This window comes from Trichomonascus vanleenenianus (genome assembly GCF_965637985.1).
Source record: "Trichomonascus vanleenenianus strain CLIB 3782 genome assembly, contig: TRVA0_025S, whole genome shotgun sequence".
Lineage (NCBI taxonomy): Eukaryota > Fungi > Ascomycota > Dipodascomycetes > Dipodascales > Trichomonascaceae > Blastobotrys > Blastobotrys vanleenenianus.
Genome location: NW_027481862.1, coordinates 172,443 through 190,662, shown reverse-complemented (window position 1 = coordinate 190,662; position 18,220 = coordinate 172,443). Strand labels below are relative to the sequence as shown.

The 18,220-nt window shown below is 52.5% G+C and overlaps 8 protein-coding genes across 8 annotated transcripts; 4 read left to right on the top strand and 4 right to left on the bottom strand.

The window, feature by feature from the left end:
- Positions 1–646: 646 nt before the first annotated feature.
- TRVA0_025S02036 (Kelch repeat-containing protein) lies at positions 647–2,989 on the bottom strand (the record flags this gene model as incomplete). The annotated part of the gene is made up of 1 exon (XM_076685516.1): positions 647–2,989. One exon carries the CDS (start codon positions 2,987–2,989, stop codon positions 647–649), a length of 2,343 nt encoding a protein of 780 aa, XP_076540330.1.
- Positions 2,990–4,451: 1,462 nt separating this feature from the next.
- Positions 4,452–6,050, top strand: TRVA0_025S02014 (tetratricopeptide repeat protein; the record flags this gene model as incomplete). The annotated part of the gene is made up of 1 exon (XM_076685515.1): positions 4,452–6,050. The coding sequence occupies one exon, from the start codon at positions 4,452–4,454 to the stop codon at positions 6,048–6,050; it is 1,599 nt and encodes a 532-aa protein (XP_076540329.1).
- A 171-nt stretch (positions 6,051–6,221) lies between these two features.
- MZM1 (Mzm1p) lies at positions 6,222–6,574 on the bottom strand (the record flags this gene model as incomplete). The annotated part of the gene is made up of 2 exons (XM_076685514.1): positions 6,222–6,355; positions 6,403–6,574. 2 exons carry the CDS (start codon positions 6,572–6,574, stop codon positions 6,222–6,224), a joined length of 306 nt encoding a protein of 101 aa, XP_076540328.1.
- A 408-nt stretch (positions 6,575–6,982) lies between these two features.
- On the top strand, positions 6,983–8,339 carry CSM1 (Csm1p; the record flags this gene model as incomplete). Its single annotated transcript, XM_076685513.1, has 2 exons — positions 6,983–8,239; positions 8,292–8,339. 2 exons carry the CDS (start codon positions 6,983–6,985, stop codon positions 8,337–8,339), a joined length of 1,305 nt encoding a protein of 434 aa, XP_076540327.1.
- Positions 8,336–8,830, bottom strand: TRVA0_025S01948 (uncharacterized protein; the record flags this gene model as incomplete). The annotated part of the gene is made up of 2 exons (XM_076685512.1): positions 8,336–8,761; positions 8,810–8,830. 2 exons carry the CDS (start codon positions 8,828–8,830, stop codon positions 8,336–8,338), a joined length of 447 nt encoding a protein of 148 aa, XP_076540326.1.
- An 831-nt stretch (positions 8,831–9,661) lies between these two features.
- TRVA0_025S01926 (nucleoporin FG repeat-containing protein) lies at positions 9,662–12,535 on the top strand (the record flags this gene model as incomplete). The annotated part of the gene is made up of 2 exons (XM_076685511.1): positions 9,662–9,741; positions 9,790–12,535. The coding sequence occupies 2 exons, from the start codon at positions 9,662–9,664 to the stop codon at positions 12,533–12,535; spliced, it is 2,826 nt and encodes a 941-aa protein (XP_076540325.1).
- A 178-nt stretch (positions 12,536–12,713) lies between these two features.
- Positions 12,714–14,888, bottom strand: TRVA0_025S01904 (uncharacterized protein; the record flags this gene model as incomplete). Its single annotated transcript, XM_076685510.1, has 1 exon — positions 12,714–14,888. The coding sequence occupies one exon, from the start codon at positions 14,886–14,888 to the stop codon at positions 12,714–12,716; it is 2,175 nt and encodes a 724-aa protein (XP_076540324.1).
- Positions 14,889–15,887: 999 nt separating this feature from the next.
- On the top strand, positions 15,888–17,027 carry TRVA0_025S01882 (aldose epimerase family protein; the record flags this gene model as incomplete). Its single annotated transcript, XM_076685509.1, has 1 exon — positions 15,888–17,027. The coding sequence occupies one exon, from the start codon at positions 15,888–15,890 to the stop codon at positions 17,025–17,027; it is 1,140 nt and encodes a 379-aa protein (XP_076540323.1).
- Positions 17,028–18,220: the final 1,193 nt, after the last annotated feature.

Sequence of the window (18,220 nt, the reverse complement as noted above, 5' to 3'; positions counted from 1 at the left end):
CCTGTGGCACAAATTTGGAAGATATATGGATTGAACTACCACTTTATTAGTGGCGGGCAATTTTATGTGCGGTCAAGTTTCACTAGTGCTTCGTACAATGGCAGCGAGAATTCGTACCTGTTGGTGTGCTGGAGGTTGCTAAACGAGTCAATCAGCGACCTGAGGTGAGCCAAAAATAATAATGCTTTCAATTGGAGTCGTTTGGTGGTAATTGCACTAGTTCAGGCCGTCTAGAGTATAACCAATTGCCTTATAAATTGGGTGGTGAAAACAGAAAGTGGACACGTATAAAAGGAAGCCCGGTGTGAGCGACCTTACATCGGTGGTCCCCTAGAAACGGAGAAGTGATGTGACGTTGCAAAGAACTCAATTAAAGACATTACCAGTAGTATAACTGTTAATATACTTCAGTACGATCAAATAGCGCATGACTGTAAATCTCCGCGAAGCGAAGCTACGGGGTTCGGGGGCTAGCCCCCGAGTAACAGGCATTGCACAGTTGCCGATAGATGATGGTCAACCACTCCGCGAAGCGGAGTTACGGGGGGTTCGGGGCCCTCTTCTCTGCGAAGCAATTGTGCCGCTTTCTCGGGGGGGGGGGGGAATAGTTAGCAAACGAGTCATTAAAAAGAAGTCTATGGTACAATTAAGTAGCGACGCAAGGGAACATGGGGATCTCAATGACCTGGAGGCCGACGAGGATCTGGTTCATGTCGAACCCGCCGACAATGTAGTAGCGCGAGTCGTAGAGGATGCCAGAGTGGTAGCAGGGCCCTAGGCTCTGGAGGCCGTACATCTGGCGGATGGTCCAGCGGCGCGAAAGGAGGTTGAGGATGTCGAGGGTCGAGACGGTGTCGGAGCCGTCGTGGCCGCCAACGACCATGAGGTATTTGCCCGAGAGGTGCGCCGAGTGGAGCGTGCGCTTGCGCGAGCCTGGCGGGCTGGTGGTGACCGGTGAGTCGTCAGGGGAGGACGGTAGCGGCGTGTTGGGGTCGGGCTTGACGACCGTGTCGCCGAGGGCGGACCAACGGGCGCGCTCAAAGTCGAAGATCCACACGTCGCCAAACACGGTGGTGGCGTCGTTGCCGCCGTACACGACCATTGTTTTTGTTGTCGCTGACTCGGAGGACGCGTTGCCCGGCTGGGCGACGTGGGCCGAGTGGTTGCCGCGGGCAGCCGGCCAGTGGGCCGTGTCCTTGTCGAGGCTCAGCACCTCGGACCACGCCGAATTGGCCATGTCGAAGCGCCACACGTCGTTGAGCGCCTCACCGTCACTGTCGAACCCGCCAAACACAAAGAGCGTGTTGTCGTGGGCCACCGTCGAGTGGCCGCGCCGCGGACAGGGGCGCCGCTGGTCCTGCGGCTCAAGCGGGGCGCGCGCAAACGTCATAGTCGCTGTGTTGAACGTATAGAGGTCGTTGCGGCACCGATCTTTGGCGTCCATGCCGCCAAAGTAGTAGATGTACTTGTGGCGCACCAGGGTCGCCGTCGCGTCAAGCACCATGGGCGGCGCCTCGCCGGAGGTCGCGGCCTTAGCCAGGGTGCTCGTGATGCAATTGAACACGTAGAGGCTGGTCGAGTACCCGTCCCCTGTCTTGCCGCCATAGATGAACAACTTGTTCTTGACCAGGACGCAGGTGTGGCCGCTGATCTGGGGCGGCTCCTCGCCGAAGATGCGCGGGACATGTGTGTACAGCGAGAGCGGCGGCACGGCGCCAATCATCTCGGCGGCGTCCTCGTCGCACGCCTCGTTGGAGAACGAGAGCTTCGTGGTGCTATTATTAGTATTATTATTACGCGCGTGATTCAATGGGTGGCTGTGGTTGTTAGTAGATTGTTTCGAGTCGTAGTCATTATCGTTCGTAACCTGGGAGCGCATTGACGACGGGTGCGACGGGCGCAAGTTGATGGCGCGACCGCTCGAGGTCTGTGACGCCGGGCGCCGCGATGTCCGCGGGTACGCAAAGTTGGGCCATTCCGGCGTGTACGGCGGAGTGCCTGCGCCGCTGTTGCAGCTACTCACCTGCGACGACGGCGACGCGCTGTGGCGGCCACCGCTACCACCACCCACCGTCGAGGGCGTCTCGACAATTGGCTCCTCTTCTTTTGGTTCTTCCTCGGGCGCTACGTGCGGGATGAGCATGCTCGACGTGCGCTTGGTGTTGATCGAGGGCAGCCAGGACCTCGACCCCATGCGCTCGTAGTACCTCGACGAGGTGCGCCCCGACGACGCCAGCGGGTCTTTTTTGTACATTATGGTGAAGCCTTTCTTCTTCTTGGGCTTGGTTTTAGTAGAATCGGCCGTGGGCCTGCTCGACGAGCTGTTGGAGGACGAAGACGCGCTTGATTTGGCTGATCCGCCCGGTTTCATGAGATCATCAATGCTCGGTCGCGGGCGTATCAGCTCCTGCGGCTGTGGCGGCTGTGGCTGTGGCTGTGGCTGCGGCGGTTGCGGCTGCGCAGGCTGTGGCACTTGCGGTTGCGCGGGCTGCGGCGGTAGCGGCGCCGATGGTGGCTGCGGATGGGGTGGGTGGTGGTGGTGCTTCGATGCGGCCGAGGACGGTCGCGCCGGCGACGGGAAGGACTTTATGCTGTTGCTCAAGGACACCGGGGACGACGTGAGCGAGCTCGGGTTCGTGCGCGTTTGGGGCCTACTGGCCGCAGTGGAGCCAGAGGAAGACCGCTTCCTGTCCGGGAAGTAGAAGCTGCGGTATATCTCCTCGTTGCGGGCGTCATCGTGAAGCTCCCCCGCTGGGCGCGTCGCCCTTGTTATCCCGGTCGTTCCGGCGCTAGTCGTGGCAGTGGCGGGCCCGCTAGGAGGTTCGGTGGCGTTGTTGTTGTTGTTGTTGTTGTTGCGAGGGATCGAGTCGCGCTTGAACCCAGTGAGGGCCGTGCGCCTGAGGTCGTCATTGGAGGACGAGGACGAGGACAGGGTGTCCGGCTGGAGCTCCAGCGCTGTCGCGATGTTGATCACAGAGTTATTGTCCATGCACTACAACCCTACGACGCTTTTTTTGGTACTTTGACCTGATAACTCGCTGGAGGGCCGGTGGCTAAGCCTAGAGTGATTGTAGTACCGTGTGAATGGACCCTGAGTCCCTGACTTTTGCCGGGAGTGGAGGGAGAAATTGCAAAAAAAATAAAAAAGGTTCCTGGGGCAGGCTATTCGGGCGGATATGGTAAATGACCAAGTCGATGCTCCTTCGTAGCACAAACGGCCAGGATATGTGCGATTAAATTACAGCAAAATAATAATTATTGGGTACCAAGCTCCGTAAGCGAAACGGCCAATGCTGGTACTGTATGCTGGTAGAGGCTCAATGTCGGGTCTCCCCCCTCGCTCCTGTCTTAGAGTTGCTTTTCTATGAAATGCGTGGGAGGGACTGTACTCTCCCGCGGTGGACCGGGCGCGATGGGCGCGGGGAAGGCCCTTTTGGCTTGCTCTAGCCGGTGATTGTCTCTCGTGACATGGCCCGAATGCGACGAAATCTCGCGAATCGGTGTTACTAGCCACCACCAGCCGTTGCAACGGGGATGCTCCCGTCAATGGACTGCCATCCCACAGGGCCCCATTATACAACGGTGCTTGTGCGTGCAGCAGAAATAACGGTACGTGCTGTGCAGGCGAGACAACGTTATTTCTGTTTCATATGGGGCGGCGACAAAGAACAACCGTCTCCACTCGTCCCCCCCTTATTTCCGCCCATGGCACCGAATGCGACACGAGAACGTTTTGGGGCTTGGGAGATTTGGCGGGTAGTTGGGGAGCTTTGGGGTCATGGAGTTTGGCGGTGTCGTCGGTGGCGAAGTCGGTTGGTGGCCAGGGTCCCTCAGTAGGGGCATAGCGCAGGAGGAGATACACTGTACCTTTTAATTGGACAAGGGTTCATATCTCGGCACAAGTTTGAGTGCCGGCATCCGTGCTCTGCGCAGGCGGTAGCTACACCCCGTCCAACGTCTGAGCTGTCAGGTCCAGGTCAAACGCCGAATATTAAAACGTGCCCTGTTTAACCCACCGTGTCTCTCTGTCTCTGGGGTTTGGTATATATAGCATCACCGTAAACATGTACAACGTGTACCAGGTACACACGCAGTAGGAGTACATAGTGGAGAGGGCGCCCCCAATGTCGGCGACAAATGAAATTGTGTCGTACCCCCCCTTTGGTGGGTGTAGATTCCAGGCAACATTCCTCCACGTAGCGGAGCCACGGGGGTATGGGGGCTGGCCCCCATAAACGTTCTCGACGCTTTTTCAAAGCACTCGTCTCGAGGTGGTCGAGGGTGATACGTCCGTGCATAAAAATAGGCTGGCGAGGGAGTCGCGTGCCCGCATGTACCATACCATCATCAAACTTGTCCCGGCTTCAACACTTCCATAGTTGGAGTATAAACGGAGAAGGCGTATTTTGGGTCCGCGGATTTGTAGAGACGTGTATTTGTAGACCACTTAAATGGGGATGATAGGAAAGGACAAGCCGTTCAAGAACGAGGTGAGCCCCCTGGGGCTGCTGGAACAGAACAGCCGGCGGCTGGCCAATAAGCTCCACGAACGCGGTAGCGACGAGGTCGCCCAGCTCGAGGCGAAACAGTTGCCAGAGAGACAGATGCCAGAGAGAAGAGAAGAGCTCCTGAGCAGGCCGCCAGAGACCACGACGTTCCAGAACGTCCAGCACCCGACCGCCATTGTGCTCGACGACACGTCGAGCGAGTGGTCCCCCGACGACCGCATGTCCATCATCAGCCGCTCCGACTCGGTCGCCAGCCGGGCCAGCGGGTTTGGCGGCGGTGGCATCCTCGACTCGTTCCGCCTCTCGACACTGCCCGACTTTGCCCAGCTGCCCCAAGGTCGCGAGAGCGTCTACTCGCAGTACTCGACAACCAGTAGCGCCCGCGGGTCCGTTTACACAGCGCGCACCTCTCGCGACTCCGTCTACTCTCAGCGCACGATACGCCATAGCAATCCGGCCCCAGGTGATGATAGCGACGACTCTGACGCGGAAACCGTCCACAATTCGCCAATTGAGCATCCACGGGGGTCGTTTGAGTCCGCCCGGGCCTCGGGCGCCTTCCCGCCCCAGATCTTGCCACAGCACAGACCACTTAGCAGTCGGTCTAGCGTTGGCGACGCCGCGTCATTGTACACTGCGGAAACTCATCTGTCTGACCGGCCGGCCCGGCCGCGGATCGAGACGCGCCTCTCGATGGCGAGCACCATCTCGCCGCGGTCGCCGTCGAACTTTGGCATCAATTTCCAGTCCTTTACAAGGAACAACAATTCTGCGCCGCAGCTGGGCATCACCAAGAGCCCCCATGTAGGCCTGGACCCGTCCAATCTGCACACTTCTCCACCAACGGTACACTCAATGCCCAAGAAGGACAAGAAGGACGGGGAGGAGGACCTCTCGACGAAGCTTTTCGCGCAGATGACCGCTGAGGAGCACGTCACTACAGGCATTGACCTCCACGAGAAGGGCAACTTGCGAGAAGCGGCATACCACTGGCAGTATGCCGCTTACAAGAACGACAACACAGCCATGCTCTTGTACGGGCTCGCGCAGCGCCACGGCTGGGGCGTGCGAAAGAACCCGACGGAAGCCGTCAAGTGGCTCAAGCGCGCCATGGAGAAGTCGATTGAGGAGTTCGCCGCTAAATCGCCCACTTCTCCTACCAGCGAGGGTGGCGACCTGTCCCGCGACATGTCGTGGATTAAGTCAATTCTCGCCGAGGAGGAGCCCACCTCCAAGAAGAAGGCTCACATCGGCCTGGCGCTGTACGAGCTCGGCATGTCCTACCTGCACTCATGGGGCACCGAAAAGGACGAGGTCATGGCGCTCAAGTCGTTTGAGATGGCCGGCGCGCTGGGCGACGCTGACGCGCTATGCGAGGCGGCGGGCATGTATATGAAGGGCGGCAAGGGCCGCAAGAAGGACCTGCAAAAGGCAGCCCAGCTCTACCGCGAAGCAGGCGAGCGCGGCGCCAACATGGTCGGCCAGTCGTGGATCTACAAGGACAAGTACATGGACGATAAGAAGAAAAAGAAGAAGCATTAATACCTCCAATTTTATACATGGACGATAAGAAGAAAAAAAAAGAAGAAGCGAAGCATTTCTCACTGTTTTGATTTGAAGATTAAACATCGAAGAGGTGGAAGAAGAAGCATTAAACACCGCTTAAGAGGTGGTAGATAGAAATTTGATGATTATTTACAAGTCAATGGTTAGTTAATTACCGACGCCTGGCACGGACTCGTCGACTAGCTCTCCAGTAAGGGTGTTTCGCTTGCCAGATGTATTTTTCCTGTTCTTTTTGATGCTTTCGTTATCGCCGAGCTCGGTCTCGCTATGAATGTTGAGAACTATCCCTGTTAGCCTACTCCCTCCCCCAGTACCCATTTTTACTTACCATATCGATCGTTCTCAGAGGTCTTGTCCTTTGCGCCCTGGACGATGTTTCGCCTCAGGATCAATGCAACGTCGTGAGCGTACTGGAGCTTCTCGTCCAGCTCCTCCTTGGAGAACGTCTGGGCCGCGTTGGCCTTGTACTCGTCCCGGATCTTCAGATGAGCAGCGTGCATAGTCGGAACGTCTCCGACAAACGCTACCCGCGTAGCTCGAAGCAGGCTTCTATACGATGCTTTGACCAGGGACATAGCGATTAACCATTGGTCGGCGTTGCGATTTGAAATTTTGAAGATTCCCTCCGCTATTTTACCACACAATAACCCTCGCGGCCGGCCACGCAGCGGGAGCTCGAGGGCTGGCCCTCGAATAAGATCTAGAAAAAAGTAGCAATGGGGGGGGGGGGGGGGCAGTACAGTACAGTACCCCCAAACCTCCCTGAGGCTTCGCTTTGCGGACGAATTGTCGATATCGATATCGATCGATCGATCGAGTGATTAAAATGCGGTAAAATAAAGAAACGCCGCACTCTGTTTTGGGGAAAAAATCGACCGCGATTTTCACGTTAATATTGAAAAAAAACCATGCCGCCCAGGAAGAAGAAGTCGATTGCGAAGGAGCCCGAGGATACGCTTGTGGAAGGGAAAGCCGCTGTTGAAGGGGACGTCTCAATCAACGAACCCCCGGCCAGGAAAACGCGCGCTTCGCGGAAGAAGAAGCAGGATCAAACATCGAACACGGACACCAGCGTCGTCGCAGACAATAAGGAGAATGTAGAGGGCGACGTAAGCGTTTCAAAGAACTCAGCCAAGCGGGCCCGGAACCGCGCCAAGGCCAAGAAGAAGAAGGAGGGCGACGACTCTGTCAATTCCAGCGCAATTATCGAGGATAATAACAGTAGCCTTGTTGATACCTCCATTCTCAAGGAGGTCACGGAAGACAAGAGCGCTGAAGATCCTGAAAGCAAGAAGAAGCCTTTGCCGAAAAGGAGCCCTGCTAAGCAGGCCAATGCCGAAAAGTCGAAGCAGCCAATGACTCCAGATACCCCTTTGATTAACCAGCGGAAACGGTCAGCTTCCATAATGGAGGAGAGCACTCCTGCGGCGAAGAAGGCAAAAGTCGAAAAGCCCACCGCTACTAACATTAAGACGCCTCAATTGGTGACTGCCTCGCGTATCGGCGCATTGAGGACAAGCGTAATTCCTCAGACTCCGCGACGCGGGATCAAGCCTGCGCCATTCACATTCAAAATGGAACTTCCGCAAGATGCAAAGGACATCGAGTCCAAGTTCGCAAAGCTGAAGGACCTGCGGGAGACCAAGGCTGAAAAGCTGCTGAAAGAGTACAAACAGGCGGCGGAGAAGCGGTTTAAGGCAGCCGACGAGCTCATTGGCAAGCTGCGCGAGCAGGCAAGCGCCAAAATTACCAAGCAGGACGCCGAGACAGAAGAGGAGGTTGAGTTTTTGAAGTCGCATATCGAGGAGCTTACATCTAGTTTGGAGGACGCTAGCGATGAGATCCAGGTCCTCAAGGCTAAGCTCGAGCAGCAGAGCTACTCTAACGACTCGTCGCAGTCCAGTGCCGTTATCAACCTGCTAACTGATCTCAGCGGAGTTGTAGTTAACGATATTGTAACCGAAAAGGACGGGACTGTGACGTTCAACTGCGTGCAACGCGGACTCAACGGTTCAGTGCGATACAAGCTCAATGTGAGCCAGGAGAGCGAGGATAAAGCGCGATGCTTTACCTTCACGCCGGTCATTGAGACTGAACAGGACGAATATTTGTACGGCTTGATGCCCGACTACTTGTCTGAATCGCTCTCCTTCCAGGGCGATGCGGTAAGTTATTCTATTTTCATTTGGTTCTTCGTTACTAACATCTACAATCTAGGCAAACCAGTTCTATTGGAAGATCATCCAGGCGCTGCGACGACGTTAGACATTGAGCTTAAGAATGATCTCTCCGCTGGGAGTCCGCTCGATGGTCATCTTCTCCAGCAGTTCGCTCTTGTCCTTCTTGTGCTCCTTCTTCAGCTTCTTGAGCACCTTAGCCATAGAAATAGTCTTACCCGATGGAATCAATTCGTCCTTGGACTTCTTCTCATCCTTTGATTTCTTCTCAACAGAAACCTCAGTCTTCTTCTCAATCTCCCCGACCTTTGGGGCGTTCTGCTTGGTCTGGCCCTTCTTTCCCCGGTACAGTCCCTTCTCGTACTTTTCTGCTTCGCTGATACAGCTAGTATGCTTCTGGAACTCCATGCCCGGGAACGTAGTCGAGCAATCAATGCAAGTGAAGTACGCATCAGGGCAGCCCCGGAAGTGGCCCATGAGCTTCTTCTTCACCAACGTATCGTTACAAACCTACCCCCTGTTAGTGAACTCTACTGAAATGCAGGATCAAACACATACCTCGCACGAAAAGCTAACCATTTTCTATAATGCTTGATAAATATATTCACGGAACTGTAGTTCTTATCTGAATAGATCGGATCTGTGGTGAATTATTTTTTCACCGCACGGCTGTGCGCTCTCCGTACTGCCTATCGCTCCTTCCCCCTGTCAATCGACACCCTCAAGCCTGCGGTCCATTAGATGTACATGTAAGTTTCTCATCGATTACACAGATACCAGCAACTTCCCTCTCTTATACAGCAGGTAGTACAGTAGTTGAGAGTTACTACAGTAGCACCAAACCTGCGTAGGCGGTAGCAATACCCCTGTACATCCGGCGCGTTGCCGAGGGAACCCACAAAACCTCCCAACCAAAAAGACCCTCTGAAAGGATAGGAATTTATTTGTGAAATCACAAAAAAAATATCAGGTACTTATCGTTGGATAGTCGGAACAAGACAGGGAAATTGACACGTACGTCTACAGGAGCTGGAATCCATTTACTTCTACTTTATTACGGCCAGCTGTAGAGTGTTATTTTGTTTTTATTTGGTTGCTTAAAGGTCGCGTGAGATGGGAGCGGATCACACTTCAGGCAGAGCAGGAAGCTCACGACTGAGCTTGCCTCGAGGCACCCATCTACGGGCGCGATATATCCCCGGCTCAGCAACCAGGTTCGCGGGCAGCAATGCGCCGTACTACACTCCGTCGAAGCAGGAGAGGCTGAGCCGGCTGCGACGTCACAGAGAAGCGATAGAGCAGTCAGAGAGCGAGTCGGCATTGAATAAGCTCACCAGTACCATCTCCAGGACTTTCAGCAGTCTGTGGAGCTGGGGGAGCAAGCACGAAGGCGCCCAGGAGGCGCAGCGCATGGATACTACAGAGGACAATCAAGCCGAGGAGGAACAAGTGACTCTTACGCGAATCCCGCAAGACGTTGGGGAGTCACCGTAAGTTATCCGTTATCCCGTTGAAGTATTGGTACTAACATGGTCTAGGTCTCATAAGAGGGAAATCAAGTGGGTCAATGGCCAGGCGCCAATGTCGTTTAACGACTATCCTGAGCGGGCGACGTTGCGAGATTCAGAGTCAAAGATTACCTGGAACCCCTCTGATCCGACTTCAATTATAACTGCATATAAGGAGGCGCTGAAGCGTCAGCAACGTGTCGTGGAGCCGGTTAGCAATGGTGTGCTGCATGTTGGCAATGGCGAGGTAGTCAAAAAGAGAAAAAACTCAATTACCTCCCCGTCGGTTGATCGAACTAACCGCGCCAAGCGGGGTCGTATTGAGAAGTCCCCGCCAGCCGATGAAGCAGATGACGATATTGTCGAGGTGGAGGTCCGAGATAAGGCGAACCAGGCCCAGGTAAATGCTCCAAGAGTTAACGACGTCAAGGCTTCTTCCGAGCCCCTATACTCTCAAGCGCGTATCAAACTGTTTGAACGGCAGCGTAAGCGACGACAGAGAATGCAGAAGCTCAACCAGCAGAAACCGGTTCAGATCCCGAAGATTGAGTGGACTGCTAAGCCTATTTTAAATATGGCCGATCTGCCGAAAGGTCGAGCGCTCAAGCCCGGTTTTTTCAGCGCCGAATTTGATGACCTGTCGGACGAAGAGGACAAAGCTGCCGCCCAAGAGCCCAAGAAGACAGTTATCACAGCAAGCACCGTTAAGCTACCACCGGCGGCTAGCACTCCGTTGCGACAGCGTCCAATGACGGAAGATCTTGACGTTCTCTCGCGACGCAAGGAACTCGAGTCAAAAGCCGCTGGTGAAGGCAAGGACACTCTATTTATTTCTAAGGAAAAGCCGCCAGCGGCAGACGAGGAGGACAGGAAAAAGAAGAGGCTATTTAGCTTCACAGACTCTACACCATCTACCCCACTGCTAGATACCGCTAAGCCTTTCTCGTTCCGTGGCCCAGCAGGCAGTAAGGAAGAAACTGACAAGACGACCGATAAAGAAGAAGAGAAGAAGGTATCACTATTCTCATTTAGTAAGCCAGAGGAGAAAAAGAGTGAGCCATCATTCTCATTCGGAGCGGAAAAGAAGAATACGTCGACAGAGAAGCCACTTCTGTTTGGAGCCACCGAGAAAACGGATAAGCCGGCGTTTTCGTTTGGTGAAAAGAAGGATGAAAAGGCTGCTCCATTTTCCTTTGGAACTACCGAAAAGAAGGACGAGAAACCAGCATTTTCATTTGGATCTACTACTGACAAGAAGGAGGAAAAGCCACCCCTTTCCCTTGCTCTTTCTGAGAAAAAGAAGGATGATAATCCTTCCCTGTTCGGTCCGGCTTCTGAGAAAAACAAGGCTACATTCTCTTTCGGTACCGAAAAGGATGATAAACCGGCATTCTCCTTTGGAGGTACTAGTGAGAAGAAGGATGAAAGCGAAAAGAAGGAAGGCAAGCCGCTTTTCTCGTTCTCTGGTGCTGCTGCTACCGAAAAGAAGGACGATAAAGCAGCGTTCTCGTTCGCCGGTTCTGAGAAGCCTTCATTTACCTTTCGCGGCACGGAGAAGAAAGACGATTCCAAGCCATTTGCATTTGGAGCTCCTGTAAAGAAGGATGAAAAGCCTCAACTTTCGTTTGCTATCGAGAAAAAGGATGGCAACCCTGCATTTTCTTTCGGTAGCGCCGCTGCGGAGAAGAAGGACGACAAGCCTGCCGTCTCTTTTGGGCTGCCAGCAGCTGATAAGACCGAGCCAAAAGCTGCATTTTCGTTTGGCTCCTCTTCAACTGTAAGCGACAAGACTACTAAGCCTTCATTGTTTGGAGCTACAACTGACAAGCCGGCTATTGGTTTCGGAAAGCCAGAGGAAAAGAAAGAGGGCTCTCCATTCACGTTTGGGAAGCCTGACGAGAAGAGAGAAAGCTCTCCTTTCGCTTTTGGCAAGCCAGAAGAGAAGAAGGAGGGTTCTCCATTTACTTTTGGTAAACCAGAGGAGAAAAAGGAGGCGTCTCCGTCTCCATTCACCTTCAGTAAACCAGAGGAGAAGAAGGAGGCGTCTTCATTCACCTTTGGTAAACCAGAGGAGAAGAAAGAGGAGCATAAGCCATTCGCCTTTGGCGCGCCGAGCAATACAGATAAGCCAGTTGCTCCATCATTTGGCAGTGGCTTCCAAGCTACTAATGGTGAAGCTAAGCTAGCTTCTCAATTCACCTTTGGCGCGGGCCAGGCGAACAAAGTTGACAGTAGTACTGCAGCGCCATTTTCAATTGGCAGCAAGCCTAGCACAGGATTCGCATTCGGCGCCTCCGCCGCTCAAAGCTCTGCTCCTTCGTCTGGCTTTGGTATACCAAAGACCGAAAATCAGCCCCCGGCCTTTGGTGCAAGCACACCAGGACCCGCTCCTCCAAGCTTCAGCTTTGGTGCGAGTGGCAATGCCGTCAATGGATCCAGCGGCGGATTCTCGTTTGGCGCGAATGCCAACAATGCACAGGCAAGCACCGGAGGGTTCAATTTTGCTGGCCAGCAGCCTGCGCCGGCTAATGGCGCTTTTCAGTTCGGTGGTAACAGCAATCCGCCAGCTGGAAATGGGTTTGGCACACCACAGCAGAATCAGCCGGCTCCACCTATGAACTTCAGTTCTACGCCCTCGTTCAACTTTGGAGCTGGCGGGGCCGGTGGCGGCGGTGGTGGGTTCAATTTCTCTGCTGCATCAGGGCAATCGGCTCCCCCTCCCCCTCCTCCAAGCGGGAGAAAGATTGCTCCGCTTCCGCGACGACGAAAGCGATAAGCGTTGTATTTTTATTTACGTATTGTATAAGTCCTAATATTGATGAGAATATCAAAGTTCAAATGACTGGAGAACGGCATTGTTATACAGAATAGAAAAAGAAACACAAAATTTAATGAAAGCTAGAAAGAAAACGATAGTAAGAAAATAAAAGTAGTTAGCTAAAGGATGAGACGCGTTAATGCATCTTGTAGTCATCCATATCTCTGCCGGTAGCCGCCATTGCCAAGGTTGCGAAATGGCCACCTACGACGGGTCGTGCGTTGAAGTAGGCGCCTGCCTGGACACCGCTATTGACGGTATCGTACAAATCACTGAATGGCCGAGAGGTAGGGTTGTCATTAAGCCAGAGAGCCAGCTGAGTGATGATCATCTTTCGGGTGGATGGCGACATGCATGCGGCAGTCCACAATTCCCAGTCAGACTTGGTGTAGCTATGCCGGCTATCCAGAGGAAGGCCGTACATCTGAGCCACGGTAGGGTAGAAATTGCTCTGCATGGTGAAGATATCTTGCTCAACGACATCGAGGTCCAGGAGCATGGAAGGGTAGATGTTGTAGAGGTTGCCCCAGCTGCTTCGCCACTGGTAAGCAAGCAATGTGTGAGTGTTCGTTGGATCAATGCCGTATGTCTTCCACTTGGAGTAGTAGTCACTGGCGGTATTACCCAAGCTCTTGCTGTCACTAGCGTTGTCAATGACGGCGGCAATTTTAGAGAGCGCTTGCAGAGCTACGATACCTTTGATAGCCAGGTCAGTCTGGTTGGACAAGGTGCCGGCAAAGTCATCAGTGGAAAGCTGCGAGGCGGGGATGAGGGAAAACTCAATGAGATATTCAGACCACTGCTTGAAGAGAGCATAGTTAGTCTTAAGCCAGGCGGCATCGTTCGTCGCCTTGTAGTAGGCATAGGCAAGGATGATCATGTCGCCAGACTCCTCAACAGGCATGTACTCGTCATTGCCATCCGGATGGCCATCAGCAATTGGATAGTGCGAACCGATGTCGTGGAGCGAGTACTTGTTTGGATAGAGGCCGTCCTCTTGCATCTCGAGCATTGGGTTCATGATGTACTGCAACATATCTGGGTAGGCGTAGTAGAAGAAAGGCAAAACAGGGAACAGGACGTCGACAGTGTTAACATTGCCAGAAGAAGAAATCTCTTTCTGGAAGACATATGGCTGATCCTGCTTAGCAGCGCCGGGAGAAGGCTTGGTGAACTGGTAGGCGCCCATAATCTGCCGGACTGATGCAGCGACGATGGCATAGTAGGCACGATATTCGTCGACGCCGGCAGATGGAAGGGACTCCTTGGTCTTGGCGTTGAGGTAACCGTACTCATTGTTAGGATCAAACACGTACTTCGTGCCGTCAATCTTGCCAGAGGCGCTGTAGTCGAACTTGATGGCTTCAGAGTAGTCGATCTTACTGACCTTGTAGTACTTTGAAATATCCTTCTGCAGCTGAGCCTCCCACTTCGCCGCAATAGAAATCACGCTGTCAAGATCGTTGAAGTGGAAGTCGACCATATCTTCTAGGGTGTCGTACTTGGTCTTCCACCATGGGTCGAGCGAGACCATACCGTCTTTAGTGAGATACGTGATGGCCGGTTCGTTAACCATGCCAAGAGTGTAAACAATTGGCTTAGACGTCTTGGAAATTGAGCCAAGGTCATGGCTAAAGGCAAATACTGGTTCGTTGTCGGAAGGAGCTCGGAAGTTGTTGTCGTTGGTATTCTCGAGGAAGCCCTTCTTGCTAAACTGAGATCGCACATCGCTGGAAGATCCGGACTGATAGGTAAAGTTCTCGGCGTGTTGCTTGTTCGTATTGAACGTGAAGTTGCCGTAGAGGCTAAAGTCATTGTCTTCACCGAACTCGGTCGGATTGGTCAGCTGGGTGACCCAGGACTTGACATCGTTGCTCAGAAACTGCCAGGAGATCTCGCCATTAGTCGTGCCAGCGGACCACCCGCCATTGATGTCCTGGTAGAGCGAGACGTCGTGCGCCTTGCCGTCGGTGGACTTGGCCGACACAGACACGTAGGAAAGTGGCAGAGATTGTCTCAATGGGTCTTTAAAAGTGACTGGAGAGAAGAAGGATGCAAGCACCTCGACGTGACCAGCCTCGAAGGTGAAGTTAGTATACTGGGAATCGTACACAACGCTCTTCTGCTGGGCAGGCGAGTATCCGGTACTATTCGTTCCCATGTACTGGTAAACATCACCGTCGACAGAGACCAATCCAGTCCATCCTAATGGCGCGGCCGTCCAGAACATGGCGCCATCTTCACTGAGAGTGGACCCATTGACAGTCGTAGTCCACGCGTTGGTGTAGGGGCATCGCACTGCCAATGGCATTGCAGGGAGTCGCAATGGGCTATAATCGCTAGCCAATGCGCCTCCAATGGTAGCAGCTAAGGCAGATAGCTTCTGAGGGCTCAATTTCATGGTTTACCGGGGTTGAGTTGTACACTTTCTGGTCAATCTACGCTCCTTATAAGCTAATATTTCGCCAAATCATGTTGCCATGGATCGACGAGCCATTACGCAGCAATTATGGTCGATTATTTGCTGGACTTCGTGTCGACAAATTCCTTCTCGTCGGCCCCTCTTGCCGGCATTAAGATCAGCAGCTTTTAGTCCTTGACGGCGGAGCACGTTACACTAATAGCCGTCCCAAATACGCCGCTCCTGCATCGTGTCGTCGAAGAAGGTATGCTAAAGCGGAGCAATCCCCGGTCAATCACCCTTCCCGGCAGACCCGAGCCGTTGCTTTTGTATAATCTGGCTCGCGGATCGTAAGGCTCGCGTGTGTAGAGTCGGATTAATTGATCTGCCACCCCGCTGATGCACATCACTATCCCGAGGCAGCACAGTCGATGCGGGGCATCTTACAGTAGTACTGTACAGTATTTGGCGAATTGGCATGCATGTCCGTCGTATACCTAAGACAGCATGAATAAGGTACGACCTTGGCCGTGCACCTCACTTTTACGAGGGGGGTACAAGTCAGAAAAGCAGGAACCCGTCCGACCAGAGGGGGGGAAGGAAGGCACAGGATGATGACGCCACCTGCTTTGCATTTTTATGTCACTTCACGTACATTTGCTCGGGGATACATATACGCTATGCACATTTATCCGATAATTTCATCCTTCCTTGGAGGAGCGGTCGTATATGGCGATTCATGCCGTACGGCAATAATGTCCGTAGATTAAAGAAAAGAGCCCCGCACTCGGGGATATTCCCGTTTCTTGAACCATTGAGAATGTCCGGGCCGTAGAGGTAAGGAAACCTTATAAAGAGTAGCTCTTAGCCGCCATTGTTGGTGCTCTATTGGAGAGCAAAGTTTTTGCGATGAAATTTTCAAGTACCCTTCTGCTTATTGCTTCCTGTGTCGTTTCGACGACAACCAACCCGCTTGAGTTCAATACTATCAAGGCTGAAGGCATTGAGGCAAGCTACCTCGGGTATGGAGCCCGACTTGCCAGCCTAAAGGTCAGAGACCGACACGGCGATTCCCAGGACATTATCCTTGGCCATGACACTGGGGAGGAGTACATCCACGACACCTTGACCAACCACACTTACTACGGTGCAGTCGTAGGCCGGTATGCCAATCGAATTCGAAATGGCACCTTCAGTATTGATGGAGAAGTGTACCATGTGCCTACCAACGAGCATGATGGCGCTGATACGCTTCACGGCAGTTTCATTGGCTATGACCAGAGAAATTGGACGGTGGTGGCTCATGATACGACTTCTATCACTTTTCGGCTTTACGACAACAACTTTGAGCACTTCCCCGGTCAGTTGATTAGCTATGCCACCTATACCGTCACTGGTGAGAACAAGACTACCGGCCAGAAGCCGGCACTCACTACACGCCTCATCTCTATTCCGTTAGACAAGGCGACGCCAGTCATGCTCTCGACCCACAATTACTGGAACCTCAATGCGTTTGTCAACCCTGCCGATTACACTGTGCTCAACGACACCTTGCACATGCCAAATGCCAAGCGATACATCAAGACCGATATGTATTTGGACCCCACCGGCCTCGGCGTAGTCAAACACACTGGTCTGGACTTCACTGTGGCCAAGACCATTGGCCGTGACCTGAAGGAGCTGAAAGGCGTGTGTGGGCCAGATTGCATTGGCTACGACACTGCCTTCATCCTTGATGGACCCCACGACGTCGCACAGATTACGCTTTCCTCGCCGCAGACGGGTATCCAGATGGAATATTTCTCTAACCAGCCGGGGATCCAGATATTCACTTGCGATCAGTGGGACAGCACGATCAAGGTCAAGAAAAGCCATCAGCACGGCAATTCCTCGGCTACCGTTCCACAGTATGGATGCATTGTCATTGAGCCTCAGGACTGGATTGATGGTATCAATATGAAGGAGTGGGGCCGAGAAGCATACCAGGTCTTTTCTCCAGCTACTTTGCCGCCCGTGAACTACGCCCGATACGAGTTCTCCACGTTTTAACTTCTTCTTTGCTCTCTTTATTTAATTTTTTTTTATTCGCAAATACTTTGGTAATGGCTTCTTTTCATATCAATAATTTCTACCACTTACCCATTCGCGCCGGTCACAAAATTCAATTAACATGAGTAAACTCAGGATATAGGCAATTTGGAACATCAAAGTATGATTATGAGTCTAATACATCTTGGTAAGAGCTCGAGCATAGCTATTACAAATACCTGTTCAATCCGAATAGTAACCTCATATGGTATCTTGCTAGCTATTAACCAAATACCAGAACAATGTGTATACTAACTCATCTATTTCCTTGCAGCAGAATCTGAATAGCTTATATAGTTATATTACAGCAGAATTCCTGGAGGAACCCCAATCCGATACGTTACTTCCTTCGACACTCCCCTAGACCCATCTTTAGCAAGCTTATCCAACATCGCACTGGGTGCGGGATTTTTGGCCTGTATTTTGCGATGATGAAGGTCCCGAACCCTCCCCTCTCACTCCACTGCAGCTGTGGTGGAGTCGACAATGGGTCCCACGTCCTCAAACGCTGCCCGGACTATGAGGCAACCCGCCGCATACTTCGAGCAGTTTCCCCAGACTTAGATAGTAAAGTCCTCCTTAACACCAAGGAAGGACTCTGCGCGGTCACTAAGTTCCTGGAAGCCAATCCTCGCATCTTCTCTTAAGACGGTAAAATCTCCATAAGAGAGGTTAGCAAAGGTTTTCCTACCTGCCTGTATTTGACTGCGCGCAATCAATTACACTACGTCAAGAAGGTTTTCCTTCATGCTATCAGCGGTCTACCGCTAAGGAAATCGACCCCGTCTACCTTTACTGGATATTATATTATATTAGAAACCTCATGTACTTCAATTAGTCCTCCTTCGCCCTAGGCAACGGACTTTAATCAAGATTGTTATTATATTATTATTATTACCCAGGTACAGCAGAATCGATAAATAATTGAGCAATAGTGTTTGAATTGTCACTCACTTTGAAGGACTCGAACTTGCCGACCGGTAATTCGCACCATATTACACCAGTGACAAAATTCATTTGAAATCAGTTATTCTCAGGGTATTATGGGAAGTTGTAATGATAGTAACGTATTATTATGAGCATACGGTAATAGATTCTGATAGTATAAAAAAATTGAGGCCAGTATTCTAACGTTCTCAAGTCATAGCTCTAGC